At 28.8% G+C, this 25,740-nt stretch overlaps 1 protein-coding gene across 6 annotated transcripts in view; it reads right to left on the minus strand.

The window, feature by feature from the left end:
- Nucleotides 1-25,308, minus strand: part of LOC111632190 — a 35,245-nt gene extending 9,937 nt beyond the window's left edge. The window contains exons 1-5 of one of the 6 annotated variants that reach the window (XM_023376565.1): nt 25,158-25,308; nt 13,387-13,453; nt 13,241-13,316; nt 6,600-6,902; nt 2,310-2,477 (exon numbers count right to left, since the gene is read on the minus strand). In XM_023376565.1, coding sequence (XP_023232333.1) covers nt 2,310-2,477; nt 6,600-6,898 — 467 coding nt within the window. In that variant the 5' untranslated portion in view covers nt 6,899-6,902; nt 13,241-13,316; nt 13,387-13,453; nt 25,158-25,308. Of the gene's footprint in view, nt 1-2,309; nt 2,478-5,658; nt 5,990-6,599; nt 6,903-6,987; nt 7,108-13,207; nt 13,317-13,386; nt 13,454-25,157 lie in introns of those variants that run through there. The other 5 variants (XM_023376562.1, XM_023376560.1, XM_023376563.1 and 2 more) reach the window with 5 other exon arrangements.
- Nucleotides 25,309-25,740: the final 432 nt, after the last annotated feature.

A 25,740-nucleotide genomic window follows, 5' to 3' on the forward strand; every position in this document is an offset into this window, starting at 1 on the left:
AAAACAACAATATCACAGACCCCACACAATACAGACCAATTACAGTCGACCCCCCTGTAACATGGTAGATACATTCCTGTTTTTATGAATCCATCTTCTAGGAGTCCATCCAATCACAGCCCGGTACGTATGCAGTTTACGGACTATGGCTGTTTGAAAGGTTTTCTTCCATAAAATTAATCGATTCTAGACTAATTTGACTCAACATTTCCAAAACACGTATAATTTTTTGGGAATAATCCATATAAACTATGCTATAAACAAAAAATTGTAGGATTACTTACCGAGTGTGCACCGTTCGACTACGCCGTTGCTTAAGCTTGTTTTCGTCGTGGAGATTGTCATCGAATGGCGTTCACGTGCTTCCTGATAAATTATTTTTTTTGCAAAAAATTCGCTGAACTTTAGAGACATCATTAATATAAATATAATTTTTATGGACTTTAAATAATAAATGGTTTTTGGTAGGTCCGCTGCTCATTTAAACTCAACAGTTTGTGCAATATCCGCTATTGGTCTAGATTCGATCAATCCTGTCACGACACGAGTTGGCGATGACGTTTTACCAAATTATAGGAGTTTTTTTAGCATGTTTGTACGAATACTGTCGAAATTTTTCCGCCGTGATATAGGAATCCAAACTATAGAAACCCATGTTATAGGGGGGGTCAACTGTACATGTCTTCCAACACTACAAATTATTGACATCCTATATCGTAAACAAAATTTAAAAACATGTTGAAGAACACAACATTCTTACAGAACAACAAAAAGGTTGCCATTGAAATCAAAGGACATACAAATGGAGTGACTGATGCCGATGAGGTTTGTGAGGAGAAATAAAGCCAAGAGTGACTGAACCCACATCTGTGGAGATCTAACCATGGTGATAACACAATCCAAATATAATACTGGTTCTGACATTGCCTCAGGTTAACAAGGTTCATGCTCATGAATTAGGCAGAGGATCATGTTTGACAAATTTGTCACAGTCTCCCTTGTCCACCAGTGGTAAAGTAGCACTGGTCCAAGTATGGCTACTACAATGTCCACACCAGTTTTGTGAAACCTGCCTAATTTTTTTGTTTTAAAGCAATCCAGTCACAGAACACTAAGAAAAGTAAACCACCCAATGGATGAAATGGATGTCAGAAATGAACAAGTTTATCATCCATACTTTCTTCACCATCACAAAACTCAAAACAGGCATGACATCATACAGACAACAGTAACATCACTTGTTTTCACAACATTATCCTCATCTCACAGTCACTGTACAAAAGATTGTTGAACAAAAAGAACAATTTGTTGTTTAGTATGTTCTATTGTTGTTTATGGTATAAATTTGTTATGTATAATAACAAACTTATACGACATGAAAACAATAGAACATATCAAACAAAAAACTGCAGAACAATTACACCAACAATAACAACAATCACATTATCCATCAGGATCATCAGGATACATGCATTGGCAATACTGTTTCTACCATCATTTTCACTGATACTGACAATATCAACACTTCTTCACTGCCTGAAATGAATTCAAATTTAATTCATACTCTCTCTCTTCTTTTCCAAGAAGCACTCACTAAAGTTACAGGCACTGACCTTGTACAACAGCCAAGCATTCCCAAAATCAACACTTCTAAACTAGTAGGTAAAATACTACATTATGTGAACAGTTACATGTTAACAGATTGCACTCATTCTGTTTCTACACACTCAGACATCCACACACTAGTCTATGCTGGCACTGTCACAGTAGTCACTTACCATGGACAAAGACTACATCCACAGACAGAAGCACATAAATCAAAAACCCTTCAGAAGCCTGTTTGGCAAAGAATAGCAAAACACAAATAAACAATATTAGACAACAGCTAGGCAGGTTGACACAAATTAATGAAACTACTAAAATAAATTTTCAAGAAAATTAAAACACACACCAAGCATGAATACATATATTTAAGCTTCATTGAGTTAATTAAATGATTTGATGAGATTTTCTAATAGAAAAGTTTTAATGAAAAGGAAATTGAAAAAATTTTAGTTAATGTTAATATTTGCTTATGAATCTGCAACAGGTAAAAGATAAACTCTAAAAAATTTGCAGGGCATGAGGCCTTACAGTTTTCTGTTAACATTGATACACAATCTTCTTTACTAACTTTTATACTGTACTTTTGAGAATATTTACATTACATCTACAAACTTATCCACCAAATTTTAAAATATAGCAAATACTTTCCAAAATAAGTTTGTGAAATAAGAAATATATTTTTAAAAAAATTAAGATTTACTAACATTTCCTCTAACTCTTCCAAAGATTTGAAAGGCCTCTTTGTCTCAATATTCTTATTCTTCAAAGTAGGTGTTTGTGAATCATAAGCAATATTACTGTTGCTGATGTGCAGTTCATTAAGGCGTGCTACCATTTTTTCTTCGCTGATATACTGTTTTGGTGGTTTTAAGCTATAAAAATATAATGATAGAAAAAAATTCTGTAAATAACTATTATACATTTGTACAAATGAAATTATATTTATTTCATAAAAACTTCTTAGTAATTATTAAATCAATTTTGTATTTTTTGAAATCTTACTTTAAATTTCGTTTATCAAAGAATATAGTTGCTCTTGTAGTAATATTTCTTTTGAGATTATGTTATAAAATAACATGCAAAATATTTAATACCCTTGTTGCCAATTGTTTCCTGATAATAGAGAGCTTTTTTGTAAATAAAAGATATTTTTGACAGATTAAAAATATGATAAAAAATGAATAATTAGAAGTTCAGTATTTTTTTGATAATAATGATAATAGTTAATTCAGCCTTAATAGATATACTATGAGTTTCTCATATTCATTGTGAATATGAGAAATTTTGTAATACAGTGGAACCACACTTAACGGGCACCTTGCATAATGAGTGTTTCACATAACGAGCAAAACAAATTGTAAAAAATTGCCTTGCTTAACTAGCGATGTTTCACATAATGAGTGACGAAGAGAGGGAAAGTCCCAAATTGTGTGCATGCTCCATCAATCTGTGTTCAGCACGCATTCCTCTAGCATCTTAGTGTTGCATGTGATCACATATTTTTCCAAACTTGTGATCACACAAATTACTTTTAAACATCAACAACCATAGCCCGTTATATAATAAACACACCAAACGGTATTCCAAATTCTTGGGCTATGTAAAGGCTATAATTAAATATTAGAAATTAATTAATTTGACTATAGGTAGACAGTTATGCTGCCATCTCATATTAAATTTAATGACCAATTCCAAATTAAATTTTAGAAATGTCTGAATTAAAAATGAACTATTTATAATTATTAAATTTAATACAAGATGGAAGCATAATTGCCTACCTCTAGTGAAATTAATTAATTTCTAATATTTAATTATAGCTTTTACATAGCCCAAGAATTTGGCATATCGTTTGGAGTGTTTATCAAACATATTATCAATGATTTTTTTGTTTTCTGCAAATCAAATTCGCATTTCAGGTTGGTTCAGTCCATGCTAGAAGAAATGACGATGATGATTCACGCTCCTTAACAATGCACATTGTACAATTTTCTTTGAATAAACATTATACATAAAATATTTGAATATTTTTTTTGGCATGGAATGCATTATCATATTTTACATTATAAATATTCAAGTTGTGACCTTCAGTTCTGACATTTTATATATTTTTTATTTTAATCTAAAACATCAGCAAATGTTACATGTATACTGGTAAATGTTACTGGTAATCATATGTTTATTACAAAAATTTATATTCTCGTTCAATATGAAGTGAATAAAGTATATTAATTCATTATATTAGTTGATAGCAGAATAAAGTTTTGATTTCAAACAAATGTTTGATATAATGTGTGATAATTTCACAACGAATAAACATACATGCATGCGTTATATACAGTTGTACAGATCAATATTCTACATCTTTCTGGCTCATTGACAGCAAAAAACTAGGTAACTAAACAATGTTAATTTTGACAAAAAGTTACAAATTATCAAGTTTAAATGTCAGTTCTGATATATATTATTTTTTTTCTTATAAATTTTTCTAATAAAATGTATTGAAAAATATTCTATTTAAAACACTATTCTATATATAACATATTCTATTTAAATCATGTACATTTATTTATATCTTTAGTTTTATAAAGATATTAATAAATGTACGTGATTTTTTCATATGAATATAATATAATGATAATTTGATTTTTGGTGAATTTTTAAAATAATATTGCCTGACTGACCTATATTGCCTTAGGACAGTTTACAAAATTAACATAAACAAGATGGTGGTGGTAAAGGGTTAATTTCTATGGGAAAAATTGTTTCGCTTAATGAATGTTTCATATTACGAGTACAATTCTGGAACAAATTATGCTCGTTAAATGAGGTTCCACTGTAGATAGTATTTTACAGTTTGATAATTTAATTGAAACAGACTACCATCTATGACAGAAGTTCCCAACTTGGCTTCCATCAACAAAATTTGGGGTTTCACAATAAAATCAATTGAGTCTAATGGTGTATGAATGTGCCAATGCAGATTTGTGATGTGAGGTATAACTGTTCTAGTCTCCAATGGAATCCTCTTATGATATCCTAAACATGTGCTAGTTATTTATAGATTTATAAACAGTGGAGACTGATTTATCAACAATGGAACAAAATGAAATCTTGATATAATGTTTGGCAAAATAATAAAAACCATAAAAATGGTAAAACTTAACCTAAAGCTAGAAAATCATTTTAAAAAATCTATAAAGTATCCAACATACAAATTAGAATACAATCATTAATTAATGTACCATTATCTATAGTATGTTGTAGCCCAATGGTGCAGAGTACAAGCAGGAATATCAGACAAACATCATTAAAGTTTTACACTGCAATCGTTTTGTGATATTTTAGGTATTTTTCATATAAAAATATAGTAGGAATTATATAAATTTATAGTGCTTTAAGTATTGTGTATACCCCAAATTAAAAAATCATGGAGCATTGGTTGAGAAGAATTTTGATGAAAAATATAGCAAGTTCTTCAAATGTTTTTTGTGACAAGACTGAAAAAGTGGATTCAAACAAAGGTACAAATCCAGGCACTAGCACTGTTTAAAATATTGAAAGAAAGAAGTTCAACCCTTCACATTAAAGACCAGTTTGAATTAAGTAATAATACTTGCTTTCCATTATTAATCTTTTTTCTTTTGCATTTTTAATAAATTGTTTTTTATGTTTCTATTTGCTGTTTTATCTATAATCATTAAAAACTGTCAGGGTTCCAACACTTTTTACTAACGTGAAAAGAGTTCTGCAATAAAAATAAGTTGGAAATCTCTGATCTATGGTATGGTCTATTTCAATCAATATAAATAATCAGATTAATTTTCAACATTTAATGTTCCTATTTACAGGTTTAATAATTTAAAAATTTTTAACAGAAATTACTTTTATAATTATAAACAAATTTGTGTCTACATATGAAAAAACAATATTCTAAATTATGCATTTTGATGCTGTAAAGTTATGTATAATTAATATTAAAACTCAAATCTAAAATACAATTTTCCAATTACATTAAATTCTAAAAGTTAAAGTAAATTATCAAAACAGATTTACTTTTCTGGACTGTCACTTTTTCTCTTCAAATGCTGATGATTGTTTGGTTTATTTTGAGATGTTCCAAGATTATGCAAAAGTTCCCAACTAGTGGCTGTTTGTGAAGTGCAAGGATCTGGAGGAAAGGGTGCTGTAAACTGCATTACTGGTGTCTGTAGTGTAGTAGTCCACGGCATATAGGTAGGTACAGTATGAGCCCATGAATACGTTGGAGTAAATGAGGTAGAAGTTGTGCTACTAACAAATGATGATGATGGAATATTGCCAGCAGACCAACTTGACATTGAAGATGGAGACATAACACTGAAATATTTAAAACTTTAATTAGATTTTAAGATAAAATATAATATATATGGCAAATCAAATTCGCATTTCAGGTTGGTTCAGTCCATGCTAGAAGAAATGACGATGATGATTCACGCTCCTTAACAATGCACATTGTACAATTTTCTTTGAATAAACATTATACATAAAATATTTGAATATTTTTTTTGGCATGGAATGCATTATCATATTTTACATTATAAATATTCAAGTTGTGACCTTCAGTTCTGACATTTTATATATTTTTTATTTTAATCTAAAACATCAGCAAATGTTACATGTATACTGGTAAATGTTACTGGTAATCATATGTTTATTACAAAAATTTATATTCTCGTTCAATATGAAGTGAATAAAGTATATTAATTCATTATATTAGTTGATAGCAGAATAAAGTTTTGATTTCAAACAAATGTTTGATATAATGTGTGATAATTTCACAACGAATAAACATACATGCATAAGTGTTATATAGAGTTGTACAAAACAATATTCTAAATTATGCATTTTGATGCTGTAGAGTTATGTATAATTAATATTAAAACTCAAATCTAAAATACAATTTTCCAATTACATTAAATTCTAAAAGTTAAAGTAAATTATCAAAACAGATTTACTTTTCTGGACTGTCACTTTTTCTCTTCAAATGCTGATGATTGTTTGGTTTATTTTGAGATGTTCCAAGATTATGCAAAAGTTCCCAACTAGTGGCTGTTTGTGAAGTGCAAGGATCTGGAGGAAAGGGTGCTGTAAACTGCATTACTGGTGTCTGTAGTGTAGTAGTCCACGGCATATAGGTAGGTACAGTATGAGCCCATGAATACGTTGGAGTAAATGAGGTAGAAGTTGTGCTACTAACAAATGATGATGATGGAATATTGCCAGCAGACCAACTTGACATTGAAGATGGAGACATAACACTGAAATATTTAAAACTTTAATTAGATTTTAAGATAAAATATAATATATATGTTAATTTAGAAAAAAAAAATTATTATAAAATACCTTCAAGATAATTCAAATCTATTATAAATGCTGTATTACAATCAAATATCTTTTTGATTAATCTCTAATATGAATTTTAATAATAAAATCATATTTTGAATATTCTGTTTTAAAAATTATCTGGAATGTAATATTTAAAGTGATTGAGCTTTATATTGGCACTTCTTTCTTTAGCGGTGCTGAATCTTGTTTCCCATCTTACGTATTCTTGACTGGTAATATTCAGTTCTTTAATAATCGTTTCAATATTGGGAACAATAAATTCTGGGGTTGGTAAAGGAGCAGGAGCAAACAATGGACCATATTTTAACGCTTCTAAGAGACACTTAGGAGGTGTGATATTATCCCATGCCGTTATAAAATCGTTATTATTAAAACGAGGTTTGACGTTCTGGTAACGTAATAACCATTTGAGTTTTTCGACATATTTATGTTTTACACATTTTTCATATGAGAAGGCTAAATAGCAGGTAAAGCGTAAATATGTCAAAAAACTCAAATGGTTATTACGTTACCAGAACGTCAAACCTCGTTTTAATAATAACAATTTTATAACAGCATGGGATAATATCACACCTCCTAAGTGTCTCTTAGAAGCGTTAAAATATGGTCCATTGTTTGCTCCTGCTCCTTTACCAACCCCAGAATTTATTGTTCCCAATATTGAAACGATTATTAAAGAACTGAATATTACCAGTCAAGAATACGTAAGATGGGAAACAAGATTCAGCACCGCTAAAGAAAGAAGTGCCAATATAAAGCTCAATCACTTTAAATATTACATTCCAGATAATTTTTAAAACAGAATATTCAAAATATGATTTTATTATTAAAATTCATATTAGAGATTAATCAAAAAGATATTTGATTGTAATACAGCATTTATAATAGATTTGAATTATCTTGAAGGTATTTTATAATAATTTTTTTTTTCTAAATTAACATATATATTATATTTTATCTTAAAATCTAATTAAAGTTTTAAATATTTCAGTGTTATGTCTCCATCTTCAATGTCAAGTTGGTCTGCTGGCAATATTCCATCATCATCATTTGTTAGTAGCACAACTTCTACCTCATTTACTCCAACGTATTCATGGGCTCATACTGTACCTACCTATATGCCGTGGACTACTACACTACAGACACCAGTAATGCAGTTTACAGCACCCTTTCCTCCAGATCCTTGCACTTCACAAACAGCCACTAGTTGGGAACTTTTGCATAATCTTGGAACATCTCAAAATAAACCAAACAATCATCAGCATTTGAAGAGAAAAAGTGACAGTCCAGAAAAGTAAATCTGTTTTGATAATTTACTTTAACTTTTAGAATTTAATGTAATTGGAAAATTGTATTTTAGATTTGAGTTTTAATATTAATTATACATAACTTTACAGCATCAAAATGCATAATTTAGAATATTGTTTTTTCATATGTAGACACAAATTTGTTTATAATTATAAAAGTAATTTCTGTTAAAAATTTTTAAATTATTAAACCTGTAAATAGGAACATTAAATGTTGAAAATTAATCTGATTATTTATATTGATTGAAATAGACCATACCATAGATCAGAGATTTCCAACTTATTTTTATTGCAGAACTCTTTTCACGTTAGTAAAAAGTGTTGGAACCCTGACAGTTTTTAATGATTATAGATAAAACAGCAAATAGANATTAATGAGCAAAATATTCAATAAAAAAGAATAAAAACCAATCAAATAATAATCTTCAAGCAAGAATGTAAAACAAAAATTTATATTCTGGAAGCAAACATACCAATTGTTATAAATAATTTTTAATTCAAATTATGCCACAGTTATCAATAAAGGCTCTAATACAATAAACATTGATGAAAAAATTTGCAGTATTTGAACACAATGTTGTTTTTAATGTCAACCGATAGAATAATACATAACAAATCATAAACCATTTAGAATTTATAAGTAGAGCAACTATCTTCCTCCAAATAAATTCTTGATTTTTTTTTATTAAGAATTCTTTTGAAGGAATACAGATCATTCACACAATCAGTTATATGTATGGTTTAATAGTATTCTAAATTACATATATATTTGAAAGCAGATGAACAGAGACACATATATTATAATTGGAAATATATTTGTTTCTGGTTTATTGGCAAATATGTTTTTAATTATACCATCTGGAATAATCTTTCTTCCAGACATTCTAAATAATTTTTAAAAATTTAATTTAATATGAGACAACAGCACTGTCTATTTCTATATCAATTCATAAAATTTGTAAAATTATAATTGAATAAATCCAGATATAATTGATATATTTGTATAATTTGTTTGTATATTATTTAAAGTAATCTTTCTCTCCTCATCTATATAGGTTAATGTTGGAACTATAATATTTACAGAATTAAAATACTATCAAATTATTTTAAATTTTGATTCTCTTAGTTTTTAACTTATTTAGGGGCTACAGCAGACACATTTAGCACACACATTAACAACTAAGATAATCAAAATATTACATCAAAACTGATAAAAGTACAGTAAGACCCACTTAACGCGGAAGATGCGTTCCTAGATGACAAAGTGCTAAATGAAACAGTGTTAAACGATGTCATTTTAACATAGAGTAAATACGGATAGGGAAACATGCGACCGAAAATAAAAAAAATTTTACTTAAGTTATTTTTATATTAATTTGCATAATATTAGGTAACCAAAAAAGTTCTGTCGTTTTTGTGAAACTACAAAGTTTAAAGAATGTTACACGCAATACACAATAGATGACACTAAAATTCCAGCAATATGTTAATCAAGATTTAATGCTGACTCACCTTATATAAAGAGAAGTGTAAAGGTTATCTCTTAATATTATAAAAATTGACTTGAAGATGAGTACTCCAAACTCTGTAATTCGTGCTTGTATGTTGTATGAGTTTAAACTTGGAACAAGTGCTGTGCAAATGGCTCAAAAAATATGCCAGGCTTTTGGACAAGGTTCTGTTAGCACTCACACCACCCAAAGATGGTTTACAAAATTTTCTTCCGGCAATGAGTCGCTTAAAGATGCGCCATGAGAATGATGTTGAATTACAGGCTGCAATCGAAGAATATTCTGCTCAAACTTGTCAGATGTTAGCACAAAGGTTCTCCGTAAGTGATGAAACTGTCCGTTTACATTTGCATTGTCTTGGGAAAGTTTACAAGCTCAGTAAATGGATACTTCATCAATTGGCACCTGCCAATATTGTGCATATGGTGGACTGCAAATGGAATTGTTCACTATGAACTTATACCATCTGGCCAGACTATTACTGCTAATGTCTACAGTGACCAACTGCATTGAGTTCACCAATCACTTTTGAAAAAACCACCAGCTTTAGTGAACCATAAAGGCGTTCTTTTCCTACACAATAATGCTATAGACATCATGTTGCGCGTGTGACCTCTGACACAATTCAGACCCTTGGATGGGAACCTCTTTTGCACCCTCCTTATTTCCCTGACATTAGCCCTTCTGACTACCACCTATTTTTAAGCCTAGATAATCATCTGCGAAATTGACAGTTTAGAAATAGAGAGGTTATAGAAACGGAATTAGGGAAGTTTTTCAACTCTAAAAATCATGACTTTTATAAAAATGAAATTTATAAGCTTGTTTCCCATTGGGAACAGGTTATTGAATGTGAGGGTGGTTATTTTGATGAATAAATTGTGTTATTTCCTATACATTTTTATGTTTGTTTTCTGTCAACAAAAAACGACAGAACTTTTTTGGTTACCTGATAATATATGTTAAATAACACAAACATATGCACACAAAAATGTATAATAACATATTAATTATTTCATTTTTTCTAAATTAATAGTTCATTTTTTGTGACAAAGAAGGTCCTGACTTTTCTGAAATTCTTTCCTTAAGCAAATGTTGGTAGCAGAAGATCACATCTAAAACGCCTCGTTTTGCTTTTGCACTCCTTTCAAAATCTAGATTATTCGCTACAATTTGATCAATGATTTCAGCTATCATTACCAAACTTTTATTAAGGAAATCTGTAGAGAAATTTTTTGGGTTCTTCATTTCCAGAATCTCTATTTTCCAGTTCTACATGGATTCCTTGTTCTGCCAGTTCTTGAAGGTCACCGTTGGTAAGACACTCACCAGAAACCACAGTAACTCCTCAATATCCTGTTTGTCTACATCTCCTAGTCCTGCTGTATTGATTAGATTGAGTTTGATGAACCTAACAATACAGTGATAGGTTAATCAAACTCAACCTCTTCTTGTTGAGAATTCTTGGATACCTTCAGCCATAACTTCTTCCACACTTTGTTCATGCATTTATCAGTTAATCCTTGCCAAGAGAAGTCAATATCACCTAAGGCATCCATGATGTTATATTTTTTCCAAAATTGCACCAAACAAACAGATTTAAAGAAAGTACACCTTTTTGCTGCCTTTTTCTGATTGGTTCATGTTCATAAATAATTGTATTATGTATGAATCAATAAAATGCCACAATAATTTAAATCAGCGTATATTTTGAGCTTTTTTTTTTTAGGCTTTGAGCAGATGGCGTTATATCAAATCAGCATTAAGGAAGGCAGCATTAAGCGGGTTCTTATACTACGTTCGCACACAATCCACGACTCACTTCTATCTCAATTTATCTACAATCTCAATTGTGACTGTTGTCAGTCAAACATTGTGCTGTTCACACAAGTAGTCCACTTGAGAAGAACCCAGCTATTGCTCGTGATGATAAAACTGACATAACTACACGGCAAGTCACGAACACCAACAAACAAAATGGAACTTTTGGTTAGAAATAAATACAGTACTTTTTCTTGCCATATATCTAATAATAGACAGATGTCATCGTCTCACCAAATACAGTATCTTTTTTATTTCTCTGTTGATAGCCCAACACTTGTTCCACAGCCATCTTGTATTTTCTCGTGTGCATGGGATTGTGGTATCTCTCTTATGACTAGATCTAGTTTCAAGAACTCTCGAGTCGATTGCGATTGAACCTCGTTTCAGTCGAGATTGAAACGGTCAAGAGAGGTTGCATCATGGCATAGTCGCCGACCTTGGCCACAATCTACATTGAAATTCTCAGTGCAAACGGGGTATTACTGTATATTTAAAACCTTATTCATTTCTATAATGCACTAAATTGTCACACAAATGAACCTTGCACTGTTATTGTCACTAGTACTGAAATGAATTCAAAGATATAAATAATGCTGCTTTAATTCTTGAAATTACTGAAAATTCAAAATGTGCTAAAATGACTTTCATATACTGAGGTACTCTATAAAAATTAAAAACTTGTAAGTTTTTCTTTGAAATGAATTGTTTGGAGCCTTGAGTTTAAAATGTGAAAAATTACAAATAAATAAAAATAATTTTACAAATTAAAAAAAAAACCTCATCTGATGATTATATGAGGTGACCAAAAGTTTATGTAGTTTTTGCAATAGCCACTATTGCAAAAACTACATAAACTTTTTTTTAATCATCTACTAATTTCTTAAGAATGGTGTAAATAAACCAATGAAAATTTTAAATATTAAATGTAGTTAATTTAAGTTAAATTAAAGAAATTTCTTTCTTGTTCAAAATCAACTTTCAATAATTGAAAATGGCAGTTCAAATTTAAAAATATTATGCTTAAAATTGTATAATCTGGAGGAAATTACACAAGTTTCATAATAATGATGATTAATACTGATGATTCATTATACATCATTAGTATCTTTATTAGTATCGTTATTGTTTACAAAACTTGAAAATAATTTTCTTTTAAAAATTGTAATTAAATATCATAAAATTTAATTTTTATTCTTTAATCTAATGTTTCTGATTAACAGCTCAATTATATCAATACTNAGCTGCTGTAAATATCATAAAATTTAATTTTTATTCTTTAATCTAATGTTTCTGATTAACAGCTCAATTATATCAATACTTTAGTCAATTAAATAATAGTCTTCTGAAAACAAAATAGGGTATTTGCTTTTTACAGTTTTCAGTAATCAATTATAAAGTGGAATTACAACATATCAAATTTGACAGAGATTCAGAAAGTAAAATAAACAACTCATTTACATAATTTACAATGGAAGGCAAAAACTGAGGTAATAAAATTAATTTACAAAAAACATAGTTAATTAGAACTAATGAACCAGGCTTATTATACTCCTAGTGCATCTAATTAACTCTTACAGGCAAGAAGCTTTTCAATATAATAAAATTAACATTTATCTTTGATGTTTCATCATCCAGAAATTTCTGTTAAGAGTTGCTGAAAATAATCTTCTAAGAAATATTTGATCTAAAAATACAATATTTTAAATTACTGACAAAACTTAGTTTTAACACAAAATTTGAATAAAAAAACGTACCTAGTTGGAGATGTACCGTCAGGGATATTTGATGGAAAGAGTGTAAAATACATACTGATAACAATACCTAAATTTAAAAATAATTAATATAATTATTAATTTATATTATATAAAAATAAATATTAATAAATAATAATATTTATTCATTAATATTATTCTTTACTTGATGATGTAATCATTACTGATCCATTTACAAAATTATATTATTTCCATTAAGCCAAACTTTCAATTCCTGAATCAAAACAGAACCAACACTAAAGTTTCAGGACTTTGCACAAGAAGACTGGAATTATTAATAAGTTTTGAAATTAGTATGATTCTCTGATTAGTTTCTATTTAATATTTAATTACAGAGAGAGATTTGGCCATTTTCTTGGCAGAATTGTTGAAAGACAATTGAAATTTAAAGTTTTTGCTTTTCAGTTTATCACTGCACATTAACATACTAGAAATATGTGGATGATTTATTAGAAGTGTGGAAGGGCAATGATGAAAATTTTTGTTTATGAGATCTTAAATTTTGAGAAGGATATTATATTACATTTATATGCACACAACATGATGTATATTGAAGCATGATATGCTACATTACAAAGTATATAAACCTGTATGTTCAGGACACCCACAAAATAAAAAATTCATTTAGCAGTTTGACTATTAATTATGAAAAATATTAATCAAATTCAGAAAATTTTAGCACAATCCTATTTTCCAAAATATTGAAATTCATTTCTTCTTTGTATGCAGCATAATTTATTGTTACGTAAGCTCCCTTAAACTATGCTGCAATGGAAAACAGAAGAACTATGAAATTTTGAATCATAGATGCAGGATGGGATTGTGTGCACATTCCATAACTGCACTGTGCTGTTTTTATGAAACAGCACGCTTTTTTTTTTCTAACATTTAGTTTTGCAAAGTAAATTAAAATATTTTTCTACTTAACAAGATGCATCTGTTAAAATAGAAATTTCAAAAAAAAAGGAAAATCTTTAAATCTCACAACTAGTCTTTAGTCTGTTTATTTTTTAATAATAAATTATTTTTTACAGACATACGGAAGTTTTTCAACTCTANACTTATATTATCAATGAACGAAAAGCTGCTAATTTGATGTGTTCTAGATCTGAGGAATTCTTAGGAATGATAACGGGTTGATAAACCGGCTTGCGGTATATATTTGTTCTGATCTCACCCTCTCTGCATGTTATTGTTAAATCTAAGAAGTTAAAACTATTCTCACTTTCCTGGTCTAGCTCCAATGTTAATCCATAAGGATTATTGTTGATTAAGCTTATAAAATAGCATATGTTATGATTGTTTTTCCACAAAATAATGATATCATCCACATATCTTGCATATATTAGTATATCTTTCTGGAAAGTGGGTAGGATATTGCCTTCTAGCTTACCTGATTTGATTTGCCACACATCATTCTTTGATTTTGAAGGAAAAACGTACCTGCAAGGACAGAACATACCAATGGGTAGCCCAATGTTAGCGATACTTTGTGAATTAGTATTGCGTAAGCTAGAAGGCAATATCCTACCCACTTTCCAGAAAGATATACTAATATATGCAAGATATGTGGATGATATCATTATTTTGTGGAAAAACAATCATAACATNTTATCGAGAGCCACAAATAATCCTTCAAAGAGCCACATGTGGCTCGCGAGCCGCAGGTTGGCGACCCCTGGTATAGAGTATACCCCTATCAGGCTATATTGCTTGTATCTTCTCTTATCATATTGTAACAGTCTGTACACAGTAGGATTACACCTATAAATTATTTTTATATTCCTATTTCTGGAAAATTTCTTAGCGATTTTATTTAGTAACGGATAGTAATTAATCACAACTCTTTCCCTTTGTGCAGCTCCTCGCCACTGTTGGTTCTGTTTTTGCATCTTTGTTATAAGTGTATCGATTACCCTTCTTCCGTATCCTTGTTGCACCACTGTGCTTCGTATATAATCCAATTCTTTATAAGTATCATATATGCTGGCACATTGCACCAGCATATATGATACTTATAAAGAATTGAAAAACAGAACCAACAGTGGCGAGGAGCTGAACAAAGGGAAAGAGTTGTTATTAATTACTATCCGTTACTAAATAAAATCGCTAAGAAATTTTCCAGAAATAGGAATATAAAAATAATTTATAGGTGTAGTCTTACTGTGTAAAAAATGATAAGAGAAAATGTGAGTATAATAGCGTGACAGGGGTATACTCTATACCAATAAAAGACCATAGGTTTAACTCCAACCTAATATATATAGGAGCAATGATGTGGAACTTGAAGAAAAGGATTGATGAGCACAAATACTCAGTGAATAGAAGCATTGANAGATATGTGGATGATATCATTATTTTGTGGAAAAACAATCATAACATATGCCGTTTTATAAGCTTAATCAACAATAATCCTTATGGATTAACATTGGAGCTAGACCAGGAAAGTGAGAATAGTTTTAACTTCTTAGATTTAACAATAACATGCAGAGAGGGTGAGATCAGAACAAATATATACCGCAAGCCGGTTTATCAACCCGTTATCATTCCTAAGAATTCCTCAGATCTAGAACACATCAAATTAGCAGCTTTTCGTTCATTGATAATATAAGTATCATATATGCTGGCACATTGCACCAGCATATATGATACTTATAAAGAATTGGATTATATATGGAGCACAGTGGTGCAACAAGGATACAGAAGAAGGGTAATCGATACACTTATAACAAAGATGCAAAAACAGAACCAACAGTGGCGAGGAGCTGAACAAAAGGAAAGAGTTGTGATTAATTACTATCAGTTACTAAATAAAATCGCTAAGAAATTTGCCAGAAATAGGAATATGAAAATAATTTATAGGTGTAATCCTACTGTGTACAAGCTTTTAAAAAACGATAAGAGAAAATGTGAGCGTAATAGCGTGACAGGGGTATACTCTATACCTATAAAAGACAATAGGTTTAACTCCAACCTAATATATATAGGAGCAATGATGTGGAACTTGAAGAAAAGGATTGATGAGCACAAATACTCAGTGAATAGAAGCATTGATAGTACGGTCCTCACAGCGTTTGCGAAGCAGCAGGACATCACAGTATTCTGGGATCAAGCAGCAATTATTACACCTACAAGATCCACACAAGCAGTGAGACACCTGGAAAAAGTAGATACACAAAGTGCAGATGACTGTGCAGTACATCAATTACAGGGATGCCAATGGTTTATCAGCAGCCTGGAAGTCCTTTTATGATAACATGGATTAACAGTCGCAACCATGTAGATGGCATTATTAATTGGTTTTATAATATTTACTTGGTGTATACTTTTTGTTTATTTTTAATTATTTGGTTTATATTTTTCATTTTTGAGAACAGACATGCACCTTAATGTTAACTTGTGCATCCGCGCTTTGAATTTTTGTATTATTTGAATACTTTGTTCGTTATATTGATGGAATGTGAACTGAAGAAGATCGCTTAAATTGGTCGAAAACGTTTTTAGCGTATTAAACGTTGTGCTGGACTAGTAAAAGGTGTTTGTTTATTTTTAAATTATTTAATTAGTTCCAGTAAGCATTTATTTATCATACAGAAGATTCATAAAAAGGTTAGAGAGAATTGCCAATTCACATTCAGAACTTTCTAGTAAGTCAGAACTTTCCATGGATTTCACATACAGTTCTTCATGAAGTGATCATTGGCATGATTAAATCACAGGTGACAGAAAAATTGTAACACGGCTATGCCAAGCATTTAAATTTAGCTGGAAACTGTTAAAAATTTGTAAAGGTGTAGTTTTAAGTTGTATATAATAAAATTCCTTTCACTATACTGATTTTTTTTAATAACTAAATGGAAGTTACTTCTGGATAGCCCTCTCATTAGATGATCAATTCCTCTAAGTTTATGCTCTTTATCCATGGCTGTGATACATTAATGGTCTTCTTATAAAATATCAATAGAATCTTAAAAGTTGTGATATTTGCATTTCTCAAACTTAGTCTTTAGTTTGTCAGAATGTTACTTTTTATTTTCAGTTAATTTAAAAATGCAATTTAAATGAAGTATTCTGCAAAGGATATCTAATAACTGAAAAATTTTATCATTAAAAGGCAAAATTTCTTCAATTATACTTTTCATCTAAATAAGTTAATATTGTATTATTAATTTGATGAAGATCTAGAAATCAACAGCAGCATTAAATTCTCTGAGCAACACTGAGACAAATCAGACAAGGTTAAAACAATAGATACATCAACAAAAGATTAAATATACACAGTTAAGACAGCAATAAATGACAATTAGTACTTTGTAATGATGACAAAAATAAGACAGGATGAAGAACACATAGATTAGACAATGGCACAATAGTAATGACACATACTAATACAAAGGAGGAACAGATTAGTTTATTTTACAGTGATGACAAACATTAAAAATAGAAGAATGTAAATTTATCATTTACGTATACATGTTTCATATAAATTTTGGTTATAGATATTCCAAAGTAAACTTAGTACCTAAAATTGTAATCTATAAAACAGTGATGACAAACATAAACTGAATAAGCAAGTTCAAATATAACAATAATCTTTAATATCTTTCAAATATTTTCACCTAGTTTATGTAATTATTTTCAGGTTTAATCAAAAAATTCTAAAATGGCTTATATTCTAAAATGTTTTGTGATTAAGTGACACAATTATGCACTATATGATATTTTGAATGATGTAAAGAATTATTTAAAACCTAATCTAAAAATAAAACAAGAATTAAAAATTAATTTATTATTAATTTTATGTATAAATCTGAAGACAATTATAAAGTGGTTGAAAAAATTTGCTTTTTGAAGCCATGTAGCCTAATTTAATCTGGCAATCACAGTTATTTGGCTTTAATATAATTATCAAGCTTTGATATGATTATATTTGATTTTTGCTCATGTAATGTTGGATATTAAGAGGTTGTTGTTATATCAATTGAAATTTGTTACAGTTTTACTTTCTACACTGAAATAACAGCAACAGGGAGAATTATGTATAATTTAAAACTTATCCGTTATTAATATTAACAATAGATAACTAGAGGTTGTAATTAAGGATTTAAAAAACCATTTTACATTTTTATTAAGAATTATTTTTGTGAATCATTTTAAAGTATTTTAAGAACAATACACTATTACATGGGCAATATTAATATAATTATTTTAAATCACAATCAACAAAACCTTTAACATTCAGTAATGAAATTTAATGCAAAACTTGACAAATATTTTCAATCTTAAACAAGATCTGCATCAGGTCAACATTGTATTCCAAATTGGAATGCTCAGAACACAAGTTTTTAAACATGTTTTTAAATGTTTGTCAAGTTTTGTTGATTGTGCTTTGTAATTTGTTTCAGTTATTGAGAAGAAAGTAATTTGTTATAGATATTTTAATTACATAAAACTCTTTAATAATCAATAGACATTATTTAATAATTATATTCATCATTAAAATAAATTTACTTTGGCAATTACTTTGCACATAGCTTTCAATGACATTTGTGAAAATTTCACTTATAAACTATTTTATATTTTTAAACATAATATTAACTGTATTAATTAATAATACTGTTTGTTAACAATAGTTTAACAAAATTATTTAATTTAATTGTAAAAATCAACTTAAAAAAAAGTTCTGGAACATCATTTTTGGTATACAGTATACAAAAAATTAAATATTTTGTCAGATGATTAATCCTAAAGATTATTACATCACTTCTCCCAAGAGATGATAGCAATATTGAAACTGACCGATCAATGTGATAAATTTCACATTATTTATCAAAATTTATTATAGTGTCCAACTTTATTTGTCATTATTTATAATGCAAGTGATACTACATAAATTTTTATACAAATATACTGCATAATAATTTTATTCAGCATCAATTTAGTGCACATATAAGATATAACAATTCATATGTATGTAAGAGTAAATACGAATTAATGATTGAATGCACTCTACTGGAAGAGAATTGTGTACTGTACATATTATTGTAATGAAAATAATGTTTTGTAATGAAACTTTCATTCTATCAGTATAGTTTTAGTCAAAACATACATTACTAGATACTTTCTGAATATTTCACAGACTTAAGTTTCAGACACTGAATTGAGGAAAAAGTTTTCAGAAGTTAAATGCCCTTCCATTAAATTACATAAAACATTTTAAATCAGATCAATTTGTATATAAATCAATTTTTATATAGAATGTTTGATAATAAATTTCTGAAAACAATTTAATGGATAACAATGTTTTAATAATTATTTAATGTCATATTTATATAAATTTTTTACTTTATTTTTAATATTTAATTTCACTTTAAAAATTCTTTAATGTTTTCAAAAAATTAAATTTTTAGATTTATAATAATTATTAGTAAAAGAATGCATGTTTTCAACTTTATCTTTAGTAATAAATTGAATATCAAACTCAGCTTCTTTTAAAACATTTAATAAATGTTATGTTTTATTAAATGTTTTATCTTTAGTTTTATATATTCTTTTTCTTTATCGAATGATGTATATTTTTTTAAGAAAAATCAGATTGAAAATGTTAATAAAGGCTTTATAAACTTAAAATTATTTTGCTTTTATTATATTTTTTGATATATGTAAAATAGTCTTTCACAATGTATAATAATTTCAGATTCTTTCTATATAGTGAATATAAATTTAGAAAAACATTATGAAATTCTATTCACATTAGCAATTATTTAATAGTAAAAATTAATTTTATATCTTTACATTGACAACAAACTAAAAAGCAATGTCTAATAATTGGAAGGTTCAATTTTAAAGTAAACCAAGTGAAAAAAAATTATTACCTATATTTTATTTAAGTTATTTGTAATTTTTCTATATTTTATGTTCAGAAATATGTTAAAATTTTATGTTGTTGAATAAAAACTTAATTATTTAATTTAATTATTTAATTAATAAGAATAAAAACTTAATATATTTAATGATATAAAGGTTAAATCTACAGACTTCTTTTTTGCTAAACAAAAAATGATGTCACAATTTTTAAATATCTTTTTTTTAAGCTTTACAGATGAGGAATAATAATAGTAATAATAATGGTAATGATATAGTAAAATAATAAAATAATTTTGTTTAACACAAAAAAAAACTAAAATCATAAAAGTTTGAATCTACACCATGTAGCTCCAGTACTTAGCATCTTATTCACTCAGTTACCACTGTTTCCAGGAGACATGAAACTTCCAAAGACATAAGCTACAGTGAATTTTCAGAGGCCCATTTCTCAGAAATGCTTGAGAAGTGGGTCCTATTTTTTGGACAAGGAGCTGTTTGTGTTTAGGGCTACATGCTTACCAAGTTTTATTTGAATCAGAGACCCGACATCCCTCTCCTTGTAAGTCGAAACTATGAAACCATTTTCTTCTTAAAGAACTTTCAAAAATTGTTCCAGGTTAACACTTAACTTTTTTGTGTTGTTTAGTTATAATTCTGCATTTGTAGTTTTTTTACAAAACCAAAATCATGCACCTGTTCCATTGAGCACAATGCATCTCTTGAATGGTTAGCAAACACTTTTTGGAATACATTGAAAACTGAAAAACCATGTTGTCAACCAGTTTCTTTCTAAAGACAGATAAGATCCTTTGCTTACCTATGATGTCAACACTATGTGCAGTGAGTATGTTTTTACTTCTTTCCTGTTTTGAGACCTCCTGAACTCAAAAATGTCAAAAAATTCAGTGATGTATTGTTGTGTGTATGATGTGTGTGTGTGGAATTAAGATATGAAATTTGGCATGGTATCTTGCATATAAGAGGAACTGATGTTATTAAATTTTGGTGGTTAAAGGTTGAGGAAGTGAGGAAATTGAAGATATGATGCATCATTCCCTTCTGAGTGGTTGGATATAATAGAGAGGTTGCAGCCGTCGTATTCAGCCCAAAACATGAATGGCAGACGGTCGAGCGCTGCCATCTGGCAACTCTAGACAGTTGATAATGGCATTCATTACGTCTAGCATGGCAAGTAGAAGATCGATTTAAACTTATTCATTTTTTTTGTGTTTGAGGTTAAAATTATGACCTATTTTATAAAAATAATGATTATTTAAGCATTTATGAATAATACTATAAAGAAACAGACGATTTTAATCCAGAAATTATTTAATTATTCAATTTTTTAGCAAGTGATATGAAGTGTTACAGAATTTACATATATTTGCCTTCATAATAGCTTATCTTAAGGTTGGTTTGTTCTTCTATGGCATCTTCTACCATCAAAAACATAATACTTTTGTAAATTTTCTAAACATTAATTTTCCGAGCTGCTTTCAAATTTACATAAGCCACTATTTCCCTTGACATGAGTATGAGATAGTCCTACCATCCGATGTACGGTAGGAGACATCACGCTAATTAAAAATAATTATTTTGTGTTATTAAACATCCTATAAATACTTTAAAATAGTTTAATTTGTTTATTTACCTTTGCTGGTAACCCTCGATGTTAAATGTATCCGCCATTTTTCCAACAAATTTCTCATGAGTCAATATGTGACGTTCACTGAGTCACGAGATGTTGTGAACATGTGCTGCAACAATTTTTTCTTGGAGTTAAAATGTAAACCATGTACTTCTGCTTGCAATGTGCAAGTAATGTTTGTACTTGGGCCGCAACCTCTCTAAAGAAGACTGATCATTATTAACATTTACTAGTTTTTTATAAAGCTCATCCCTACTCTCAAAATTAAGCTTTTTGCTATTTTATAATAATAAATATAAAATGTACTTTATAATAAAATATCATAACAGATGGTACTACATACAATTTTATTTAATATGATTAATAATATAAGTTATTTTTTAAATAAAATCTCATAACTGGAAAAGTTATGCAACTGGTTGCTGGATTTTTGTATTTAACATGTAGCATATTAATTTTTCTCTCTTTTCTTCCATTATTATGTATTTACTACACATAAAATTTCACCTTGTGTTGACAAGGTTTTCAAATAATCCTATAGAAACACTCTTCAGCAGTGTTCATCACATTTTTGGTTGCAATGATCAGTTGATGCAAAGGTTAAAGAGAATAGAGTAATGCTTAGTAAATTTTTCCATTTTTTTCTTCAGTGAAAGTCATTAAATCTTTTATATAAATATAATGTCTGCAATGGAAAAGATGTTCAAAGATGGACTTGTCAAGACTTCAACTGATAGTCATTAAGGAAGTAAAGCCTCAATTACTGAGCTTTTCTTTCCAACAACAATGATCATCAACTTGGCTGAGAAGGATACTGCAGTGAACAATTTTTAGAAAAAGATCTAACTTAGAATGCCAAAAATTGTTAGAGAATGAAATAAATCCCCAGGTAATTAATGTATTCAATATTAGAATAAACTTACAAATAATTCTTGTTATGTGTTATGATATTTAAATGTTTGTATTTCAGTGATTCCAGGAAAAGATAAGTTCATGAAAGCATATGCTAGCATCTAGAAAACTAGAATAACTAACAGAACAGAATTATACTGTGCATTTAAAAGGATTCTCACCTACTTCAAAAGTCTGCATCACCATATTTGTTAATACAGACGACCCCCCTATAATTACGATTCCTATAAAACTACGAAAAAATATACGTATTTTGGAAATGTTGAGTCGGATTAGTGTAGAATCGGTTAATTTTATGGAAGAAAACCTTTCAATCAGCCGTAGTCCGTAAACTTGACACGTGTCGGGCTGTGATTGGAACGACTTGTAAGAAGTCGGATTCCTAATAAATTGGAAGGTATCTATATCTTATAGGGGGGTCGACTGTAAGTACTCAGGATTATGATGGCTAAACATGTCCATCATGAGCATTTGCTGATCATATGGTTACTGCTTATGATTTTGTTGAAGCCTTCCTGAAGTACCATTTTTTCACAAAAAAACATTAGCAAAATTCTGAAATACTTGTTGCTTCCAAAACTAAGTAAAACCTGGGTTTACACCATGTAATTAGTCAGACCACACTGATATCATTCAATAATTATTTATTGAACATTTGGTGTGTAATGTGTTACAGAATCATATTAATGACGATAATAAAACTGAGAATAATTTATCTAGAAACTTTAAAAACATTATCATGAAGTGTAAATGTATATATAAAAAAAATATTTTGTTTCTTTGTATAACATATCATCCCTATTAAAGTTTCTGCAAAGTTCTTTAAATTCAGTGTTATCCTTATAATTTTACCATTCATTTCTGTTTTTCTCCCCTCTAATTTCTTTTTGTTAATGGTCAGATAATCTGTTTTTTATGTGCATCTTAATAAAATATTTTAGTTAAATTTAGTAGTTAATAAATTTAACCAACTTTTTTGGTTAAATTTAGTATTTCTGTATCTATCCTACATATAACAGCATTAAAACTCTCAGTATGCAGATGGCATATCTAATGGAAAGATTGTGCAAGTGGACATGGTCACTGTAGTCAACTGTTTTTGACTTTCATAACAGGCATCTATTTCATTTAAATGGCCTTGCAATAAATAAAGCCATCTGATTTTTTATCATCAAATTACGTGTTTCTTGCAAAAAAGAATTCAAAGGATATGTTTTATTACATCAGTATTTATTTATGTTTGCCATAAAAGTGACTGGTTAACAGATAAAAAATATTAGTATTGTAAAAAATATCAGCATTTATTACATTTCATTTAAAGTTAAGGAATGTTAAAATCATTAGCTATAAACCTGCAATAATAATATTTTAACAATATTTATATTAAGAAAGTGCAACGTTTACCGTAAAAATAATTTTTAATTAATGGTAATATTTTTAACCTTGTTAACTGGCCACCTTCAGATGTGGACAGTCAAAAGTGAATTACACTTTCAACTGTCCACATCTGAAAGTGGCATGTTTACAGTTGATTTATACAAACAGAAAAAGAGTAAACAGTAAAAAACGATAGCATTATTTAAACTTCACTCACTGTTAACGGTGCATTAATTAATTTAGCTAAGTAACCACAGTGGCTACTTCATCTTTAATGAAATAGAGAAAAAAATTGATGAAAAAATTAATCATAATTCTGCAAATAAACATTCTTAAAAATTTTTATCATCTTAATTCCATAAAATATAGATTTCTTACATTAATTCCAACTGTTAAATTTTATTTCATATTGAAACATCTTTATATATATATAAATAAATTTTCAGAATGTTATTCTCTCTTTAACCAGTTTTATATACTGGCACTTTATAACTCAAACCTCATTTTTTCCTATACGGCTTCTATTTTTAAAGCATTATTTACTTAAAAACAATGTGTCACATTATTGATATGACAGAAGTTCAATATTTATTTTAAAATCATTCTTACAAATGCATTATTTGTAGTCTGATTAAACTCTAACAAAAATCCATTTAAATTACTGATAAACATTAAATGAGAACACAAAAATGGCACATTTATTTACATTGAATAATAAACGTAAATCAGATTAAACATATTAAACTGAATACTGTAATAAATAAAATAAACTTTTAAATCAATTTAGAAGTATTAAATACTAAAAATGCTCTTCAATCGATAATATATATAAGATAATTGAAAACATAACTGAAAAAATGAACTAATTACAAACAGAAACAAAATGGCGCCATGCATAAAATGACCATTTAAAGAAAATTGAAAAACATTGCCATATCAAATCAATTACCTTTTACAATCCTTTAATAGTTCTTCTTATGTTCTATAAAACACTAATATGATAAAATCATAACGAGAATTCAAATTTTTATTTCTTTTTTGAAGAAATTTTTATGATAAACTTCAGCTTTGTTGACACCAAACGATACTGTTGTGAACAAGTTGTGCCATCTAGTGTATATTTAATTTCGTTTTTTTTTTTTTCTTTTTAATTAATTAATTTATAATTTTTAGTGATGTTTTCCCATTCATAAATAATAACTTTTTTTATTTTAATAAAATAGTTTCTTAACTCTTTCCGTCCTGTGGGCATTAAGACGACTTTCTTTTTAGCAAACCCATTACGAATGGAGATGCCAGATGGTGAGGAACGGAGCCCGACAATATCCGTATGGATCACCCCGAAAATTCTTGGATTTTTTTTTACCTGTCCAGATTCTATCAGGGGTTTTCCAGAGCGGTTGGCTGCCACCCTAATTGCTCGGCCATCCAGCCGTCAAATACGTTTATATTGCCTTCATAACTTTTTGGAAGGAATTAAACATTCCCTACTATGAGAAGGGAAAAAACGTTTTTGTTCCGCAAACTAATCA

The sequence above is a fragment of the Centruroides sculpturatus genome, unplaced genomic scaffold (genome assembly GCF_000671375.1).
Source record: "Centruroides sculpturatus isolate CEXI.00-Female unplaced genomic scaffold, Cexi_2.0 scaffold704, whole genome shotgun sequence".
In the NCBI taxonomy this organism is placed as follows: domain Eukaryota; kingdom Metazoa; phylum Arthropoda; class Arachnida; order Scorpiones; family Buthidae; genus Centruroides; species Centruroides sculpturatus.